Consider the following 8,781-nt stretch of genomic DNA (forward strand, 5'->3'; position numbering starts at 1 on the left):
CTGGTTGTAGCAAAGCATCAGCCGCCGGTAGGCGCCGACACTAGCCGTTGCAGCACCGTGCTCCACCCTGTCGCAGCTCTGGTCATCGTCGAGCAGCGACAGATGCAGCTGAGAGAGAAAAACGAGGGGATGGTGCTGGCTCGACGGTTGGCTTTGTGGTGCTCACCGGAGAAGACAGCGAAAGAGAGGAGGAGGAGATCCCTCGGGCGCAACAGAGGAAGAAAAATCGGGCGAGTGGCTGAGAACGACCGCGAGAGAAGATAAGGCACTTACTTCTCATATTGCGTTTCCAAATTTAATCAATAAACCTTATGTCCAGTCTCAGCAAATACCGAATGAGTAATCGATTGTCAGGTCTCATGTAATCTCTCCGCCCTCACACAAACTGCATCAAAGAAACGATGAAAACGAAAGAAACTGAAATTGAACCAAGCACAATCCGTACTGCACAAAAACAGCTATATCCTATTATTTGAGGGAGATTTTTCCTCGGCATTTCCAAAATCAAACGGCACCTATACTACTACAAAAACTAAAGAATGTAAAATTATGTCCTCTAGCAGCTGAAGATAGTTCTGCAGGGAAGAAATCTAAGATTGATATCTTAAGCTTCTACTTTATATATCAGGCTAGTCCATGTCCTGTCTCTCTTCTTCCTTAGCCTCTCGGCAATGGCAAAGGCCAGCTCAAGCGACTGCGATGCGTTCAGCCTGGGGTCGCAGTGCGTGCGGTAGCGGGAACTGAGATCGTCGAAGGTCACTGTGTTGGATCCACCAATGCACTCTGTAACGTTCTGCCCTGTCATCTCTAGGTGAACCCCTCCGGGGTAGCTCCCCTCTTGCTCATGGACATCAAAGAAAGCCCGAAGCTCAGCCTGCGCAGCCATATAAAGAAACAGTGAAAATTCTGAACCATGCCATACCAAAGTTGGCAAGTCCGAACAATGCTATTGGATGTCTCAATCGCATGTGGTTCCAGAAAACAACAGTCCATGTCTCATTGTAACAAACAGCATGAAATACCGACCATAAGTAGGTTGTTCTATGTCGAATCATGCAAAAAGTTATCACGCTTACCCGGATTGCATCGAATGATCTTGTCTTGAGCCCGCAAGGTGCGCTGATGGTGTTCCCGTGCATGGGATCGCTGACCCAGGTGACAATCAGCCCTGCTTGACGCACGGCTCTGATCATATGGGGGAGCTTGGCACGCATGTTCTCGGCCCCCATCCTTGTGATAAGTGTCAGCCTCCCGGGCTTGTTGTGAGGATTCAAAATCTCACAGAGTTTCACAAGCTCCGATGAATCAAGCTTATCACTCACCTGTATAACATAGACAGAGTCATTAGATTTGTCAACTGATTTTTTTCCGTCTAAGACAGTCATAAGATTGTGACAAATAAGATTTAAAAAAAAAACTACTGTTCTTCATAGTTGTTAAAAACACGACAACTTTCATGTCATTAACAATATATGAAAAAAGATGATTATCAACAGATAAACACTATACATAAACCTGGAGACCACAAAACTGAAAGATCTATACTTGACTTGTGAAGCATTGATGGTCGCCATTTGCAATGGAAGTTGAAGTACTTAAGAATTAAGATGTTTATGATTTTACGTGACCAACTCCAACAACGAAATGCAAACCTTCAAGACTTCAGTAAACACACATGTCATATGAAAAGATGTCACCGAAGACCATATGGAGGCAAGCGAACTCTGATGGGTGCTTTGGTTACCTTTATGCCGACAGGATTGGAAATACCGCGGAGGAATTCAACATGAGCACCATCCAGCTGCCTAGTTCTCTCCCCAACCCAGAGCATGTGTGCAGAGCAGTCGTAATAGAGGCCAGAAGTGGAGTCCTCCCTGGTCAGTGCCTGCTCATATGGCAAGTGAAGGCACTCATGGGATGTCCAGAATTCAGCTGTGGTCATCATGGGATGCTGAGGAGGCAGACCAGCAGCAAGCATGAACCCGATGGCATCATGAACCCTCTGGGCAAGCTCCCCATACCTGCTCAGAGAAGAACATAACGAGGTAAGATCTACTTTTATTGTATATAACAGGATGTCAGTGATCATATTTAGGCTGACTGATATTTCCTACAGAATCCTAGAGGATGAATACCTAGCTATTATTACACGTGACTGATGCTGTCCAGATTAGTGTGCTAAAACAAGTACATCAGTTGTTTGACAAAATCACTTTTCTGGACTTGAAAATTATCCACAAACGAGGTCAAAAGTAAAAATTAAACCAGAACCGTTGCATATATGTGCAAATACGGCAATGACATTGAATGGGGCATGAGCCGTGTGCTGGAGAAAGATTGATGGTAATTTTTGAATTCAGATGATATTTGCGGTGGGGAAAAGAGTTTTGCATAAAGGCTAACCACTTGATGAGATCAAGTAGAAATTTAATTACCTGTCTCCCTGCGTGCTGTGCCTCAGAAAGTCGAGGTTCCACTCGGTGACTCTCTGAAGATCAGCATATCCTCCATGGGCAAATGCTCTCAAAAGATTCAGGGTGCTCGCAGACTGACTGTAGGCTCTAATCAACCTTTGAGGGTTTGGTGCACGCGATTTCTCATCGAAATCGTCGTTGTTGATGATGTCCCCTTGATAGGACGGCAGTGTCACTCCATCTCTAGTCTCGATTGGGTTCGATCTTGGCTTTGCAAATTGGCCTGCCATCCTTCCAACCTGAAATACATAGTGCCACAAATCTTTTGTAGAACAGGAGAGATGTTTATATACAAAGATGGAGTGTGGATGGTTTTTCTGCCAATCATGGAAGGAGAACATTTAGAGGCATTTCTCTTCAGCATAACAAGAATCTTTATTTGTCAATACAAGTTCTCTTAATCTATAGATAAATGAACATGGTTAATCACTACATTTCATAGTTTTTTTTAGAACGGACTACATTTCATAGTTTCATGTAATCTATAGCTTTAATCAATTAGTACTAGTTTGCTTGCAGATGAATCGAATGCAAAATAGCAATAGATCATTTTACCATCCATTAAACCAGCAGTATGGGCACAATTATTGTCGGGGACTCCCCAACAGTTATTCCGCTCATGAGCAGTATACACAACACAACAATCTATGTTCTCGGCAAGACCTTTAAAACTGTAACGCCATAGGAAAGAGAGTAAAAAACTCAGGATGGTTGAGTCGATTCATAACAGCCTATGACAGTTTAAGAATCCATAAACATGACCACTTGTGTCATGATCTAGCCAGTAGTCACCTTTTCTGTGATTCTACTGAGATTACAAGTGTTTTCATTATAGACACTTGAATATCTGATGAAATTGTGGAGGCGGCAAAGTCTGAACTGCATTGAGGCTTACAGGAACCAAATCCCGATCCATGACAGGACTTGATCATCGCAATTCACAAGTCAGAAGGACATAAACCCTCGTTAATTGGGGGCGCGAATCCAACGGTAGGCTATTTGCGTAGGATCGTCAAATTAAGGAAGGGGTATGCCGTATGCATGGATGAAAGTGGGAGTCGGACCTTGACGATGGGCATCTGCCCCCCGAAGGTGAGGACGACGGCCATCTGGAGCATGAGGCGGAAGGTATCGCGGATGTTGTTGGCGCCGAACTCCTTGAAGCTCTCGGCGCAGTCGCCGCCCTGCAGGAGGAACGCCCGGCCCATGGCCGCCTCCCCGAGGCGCTCCTCCAGCGTCCGCGTCTCCCCCGCAAACACCAGCGGCGGGAAGGACGCCAGCGTGCGCTCAGCCTCCCCAAGCGCCGCTGCGTCCGGGTACTTCGGGATCTGCCGCGCCGGCCGCGCCCTCCAGCTGTCCGGCGCCCACCCGCTCGTCACCGCCGCCGCTGCCGACGACGACGCGCGCACCGACGGGCCCGTCCCGCGGCGACGCGGCGGGTCGGAGGAGGCCGACGAGGACCTCCGGCGGGCGGAGATGAAGGGCGACAGGTGCGAGGGCGCCAGCGGCGCTACGGGGAGAACGGGAGCCGCCATTGAGTGTGTGACTGGACGGGGAACGGGGCTGATCTAGAGGCGGTTAGGCATGCCGCGAGAAGCTGTAAACGCGAATATATATGCAGTGGCGCGGCGGGGCCGAAGGCGGCAGTGCCACCCCGCTAGATAAGACGATCTTCTCGGTTCTCACGTCTTCCGTGTGATTTAGGCTGTGTTTGATAGCAAAGTACTGCAAAAAACAGAGTATTGAAAAACTGCAGTATTTTAACCCATTGGTGCAAGATACCATGATTTTGACATATCAAACTATTTTGGAGTTTTGATAATACAGCGACCCGTTTGGCTAGCGCCGTATGTAGCGATGTAAAATGAGTTTTAGCTAGCTCGGCGTTGCATGCAACTGATCGGCCATGCACATTTATCATCCGCATGCACAAACTGAACGGCACTGCATGGCCATAGATATGGCTTGTAGCTTCCCTTGGAGGACGCTCAGCAACACGAAGTAGCCGACTTATCACCGTCGAGTCATGGTGGAGCTGCGTGTGGAGGTAACACGTCACTCTCTGCAAATGGCGTTGCTGGTCGGAAGCTGCGCAAGTGCGCGTGGACTGAACGGCCTGACCTTCATCCATATTATCGTCGAGGGGAACCAGGAGCTGACCATGAATTGTAAACGGGTGGCCAAGATGGTGTTCGTCATGTCCACAACTAGCTCCAAGCCTTCTGTGCCACTGACTCCTCGTGTATCGCCGTCACGCCGCGCCCAGGTGTTTCTCTACAGCCTCTCCACCATGACAATGTTCCATGGCCTCGCGGTGCCAAGCATCGGCATTCGTCGTCATGCGAGGGTCACTCCGTGGCATGACCTCCACCGCATAGTCTACGGCAAGGAACGTAGCCAGGAGGTAACCGGCGACCTGTGCAGAGAGGCAGGAGGATGAGGATAAGTGTATTTATTATTGTTCTTTAATTTGCTGTCTCTTGGTTTGTCCATGGCCGCCGAAGTAGAAGATCTTCAGAGACGGCAGCGCGGCGATGGCTTGGAGCGAGGAAGAAGTTGAAGACACCTGTTTCTTTTGCGTGCTCTGTTTTTAAAAAAGAGGTATGGGGTTCTTTTTATTTAACAGAGAAAATACTCTAGTTTTGGAAATACCACAGTATTAATACTGCAGTTTATTGGGTAGCCAAACACCTCACATAAATTAAACTGTAGTATTTTCAAAAACTGTAGTATTATCAGAATACTTTGAAAAAACTTCGCTATCAAACGGGGCCTTAATAACAAACAAAAATAAAATAAAATTCGTTTAGTTATTTCCAAATTTTATCATTTTTTGATTATGTAACTTTCTCACTTTAGAGATAATACAAGCTATATCGTAACTTAACTTGTGTTAACAAGTTGCTTACTTGCAGTAAAAAAAAACAAGTTGCTTACTACCACTCCATTCTTTGTAAATACTTGTGTGTATACAAAGCATTACAAAGATATGTGACGATTAAAATTAGTTAGTAAAACAGTACTATGTGATAAAAGGATGTCATATACTCCCTCCGTCTCATAATATAAAAGCATTTTACACCAGTGTAGTGTAAAAAAACTCTTATATTATGAGACGGATGGAGTAATAATATCATTAAAAGAACTGACTTAGTATTCCTCATTTGAAGTGATTGTCTCTTTGCTAAGAAAAAAACGAACACCTATTTTGTTTTCTATCTCTTTCAAGCCATCAATCATCACACTCCAGAAAAGCCAACAATCCATAGCTCCACAATGAAATTGATGGCATCATCTCTAGTATCGTGTTCTCGTGAATTACGACTCCACGAGAGACAAGAAAGTATCACATACTCTTGTATGTGATCTTTCAGGCCTAAAACCTTCATTGAACTTGTAAAAATATCTAGAAAACGAATAAAAGTGTGCACAACATGTATATATTTTGTCACACTGATTAATAAAAATATTAATTAACAAACAAAATGAAAAAAATCAATGTTTTTTTTGTGGAAAAACTTCTGATCTATTTATCTTCGTGGCCTACAAGTATTTTTTCGACTTTAATGACGCGATGAAAGTAGAGATTCATGCTATGATGCAGGGCATGGCGCTAGCCCAGCAACAAATAGAACTTCCAGTCATTATGCAATCGGACTCGTCCACAGCCCTAACTATCTTCAGTGATGGGCCAATAGTCCGGTCTCAATATGGGCACCACGCGTTGGAGATTCTAACCTTACAAGATGTTCAGGAGTTTATTCCTCAAAAGCTTATTGTTCTTAGAATAGAGTGGCGGGTCGTTTAGTGAGGTAGTCTTACTCAATGTAGCGTTGTTGTTTTGCTACACAAAGGGCATCCATATACCGAGGAATTCTCACCTCTGCACTGTAACTCTATAACTGTGGAATACTTTCTTTCAACCAGAAAAAAAACAAACACCAAAAATAATAAAAATTACATCCAGCTCTATAGACCACCTAGCGACGTCAGCACTGAAGAGAGCTGGAGGCGCGCTACTGTCATCGCCCCTCCGTCACTGGAGCGGGGTAAAACTTATTGTGGTAGAGAGTCGGGAAGTCATTGTGCCAATGTCCCATAGGACCAGCGCAGCAGAACAATAACCGTCGCCGATGAAGAGAATCCTAGATTGGAAGGATCTAACCTGAAGACGCACGAAATGTAGATGAATGAAAACCGAATCCGAGTAGATCCACCAAAGACCACCACCGACGCAATCCTTTGAGATCTTCCGAAGACACACTTCCACGCGCCCTAGGTGAGCCGTCATGCTACTGAAGTTAGATGTCTCCAAAGTGTTTGACCCGATCGATTAGGCCTTTCTACTTCAAGTGCCAGTCGGGATGGGCTTTGGCCTACGACGGACAGTGTGGATCTGTGGGTTGCTTTCAGCTGCCACTGCCCATGTGCTCGTCAATGGCGTGTCAGGTCCCACCATCTGCAACGTGTGTGGCCTGCGACAACGGGACTCTCTTCCGCTGATGCTCTTCATCCTGGTTATGGAGGCCCCGCAGCACATGTTTAACTATGCTAATAGGCAGTGCATGCTCCCACCCTTGCCAAGCATGGACCCGCACACCGGTTATCCTTCTTCGCGGATGACGTGATGTTATTCCTCCAGTCGACTGCCACAGATATTGTTGTTTGTGCGGCCATCCTCAACGACTTCGGACAAGCGGCAGGGCTGAATGTGAATGCGGCAAAGTGTAGCACAATACCCATTAGATGCACGGAAACGGCGATAAATCTCATCCACCAGGGGCTCGACTATGTTGGAAATATGCCCTAAAGACAATAATATTTGTATTATTATATTTCCATATTCACAATTAAGGAGTTTATATCCTATGCTATAATTGTTATGATCCTGGAATATGCAATTCAGTGAAAACTCATATGCACATATAGGTGATAAATGGTAAATGAAAAAGTTCCTATTCTCACCTCTAAGACTAGCTCAAGTGTTGTTGGTGATCATGTTTTCCAGATCTTAGGATATTGTTAAGTGTAATGATAATCCTAAAACAACATTGAGATTATGACGTTAGAAGAACGATCATATTGAATTGACCCAATCTTGTTTCTTATGAGTTGAGTTAATATCGTCTGCATTCCGTTGTAATAACACAGAGGGTTAATGTGTGATATTTCTCATTAGATCATGAGAGTATCATGGTCGCTTCTTACCGTAGGATGGGCTTTGGGGTTGCTCAAACATCACCTGTAACACGATGATCATAACGACAACTTACTGGTTCATCAGAAAGTTTGACAAGTGACCGGATAGCTCGAGAGTGGGATTTTCTCCTCCGATGATGGAGCGATATTATTAGGGCCCTCTTGGTGTGATGACATCAATCATCGTCTGTCCAGACACACGTGACTTAGTCACGGGGATGCCGGAACACAATAACGAGAAAGAAGAACAAAATCGTTAACGAGGATTTTGGTATAGTGAGCATGGTGATGACTCGGGAGGATATCGATGCATCTCGGATTTTGTAAAGTACCGCGAAGGTTCACTCAAATATCATTCGTTTACTCACAGGGATCGATACAGACATCCACGGTCCCTTTGCCGGTCATTGGATGAAAGGTTTCGTCCATGTCTGTGAGTTACCGAACCTACGAGTGTCGGTGTCAAAACCGGTAGATCTCGGGTAGGGGGGCCCAAGCTGTGCGTCTGAGGATCAATGGTAACAATGGACAAAGGGACACAGTGTTTTACCTAGGTTTGGGTCCTCTTAAAGGAGGTAACACTACTGCAGGATGGTGCTAACGCAACACTACGATCAGAGACCCTTCGAGAAACTGTGTGCGATGCAATGTTTGGTTTTTCTTTCAAAGATTTTTTCTTTTCTTGCAATTCCGCGAACCGTATATAGTTCAATGAGAAACAATGCTTTCTAATATTCACGAATTGGATTCGAACCAATGTCCCCTGACTCCTCTACCGAATAAGGATCGTGATTCACGATGATGTATGCATCAAACATGGTTCAGATTTTGGTTCCGTGTGCGATGCAGGGCATACATTTCTGTTCAATTAACTGTTTGCGACGAGGAGGAACAAAAGAAACGGGCAGCCAGATGAAGGCGTGTGCGATACACAGCATATGGTTCACTCGGATGAACAATTTGTGATGAGGTGAAACAACAGAAACGGGCAGCCAGATGAAGGTATGTGCGATATACGACATACAGTTCACTCGGATGAATTGTTTGCGTTGAGCCAAGAGAACATAAATGGTTCAACTTAACAAGATGTGTGTGATACGTGGCAAAC

General features: G+C 45.2%; 1 protein-coding gene across 1 annotated transcript; it reads right to left on the minus strand.

Moving 5' to 3' along the window:
* Positions 1-404: 404 nt before the first annotated feature.
* Positions 405-4,067, minus strand: LOC123128229 (phospho-2-dehydro-3-deoxyheptonate aldolase 2, chloroplastic). Its single transcript, XM_044548178.1, has 5 exons — positions 3,539-4,067; positions 2,436-2,713; positions 1,745-2,021; positions 1,077-1,322; positions 405-874 (listed from the first exon to the last, which is right to left on the minus strand). Exons 1-5 carry the CDS (start codon positions 4,007-4,009, stop codon positions 605-607), a joined length of 1,542 nt encoding a protein of 513 aa, XP_044404113.1. The 5' UTR covers positions 4,010-4,067; the 3' UTR covers positions 405-604.
* Between the last annotated feature and the right edge of the window lie 4,714 nt (positions 4,068-8,781).

This window comes from Triticum aestivum, chromosome 1B, assembly GCF_018294505.1.
Source record: "Triticum aestivum cultivar Chinese Spring chromosome 1B, IWGSC CS RefSeq v2.1, whole genome shotgun sequence".
In the NCBI taxonomy this organism is placed as follows: domain Eukaryota; kingdom Viridiplantae; phylum Streptophyta; class Magnoliopsida; order Poales; family Poaceae; genus Triticum; species Triticum aestivum.

Coding starts and splice junctions, on each gene's coding strand:
- LOC123128229 (XM_044548178.1), bottom strand. CDS start 4,009: ATGGCGGCTCCCGTTCTCCCCGTAGCGCCGCTGGCGCCCTCGCACCTG. Junction 2,022..2,435: donor CACAGCACGCAGGGAGACAG/GTAATTAAATTT, acceptor TTCTCTGAGCAG/GTATGGGGAGCTTGCCCAGA. Junction 875..1,076: donor GATCATTCGATGCAATCCGG/GTAAGCGTGATA, acceptor ATGGCTGCGCAG/GCTGAGCTTCGGGCTTTCTT.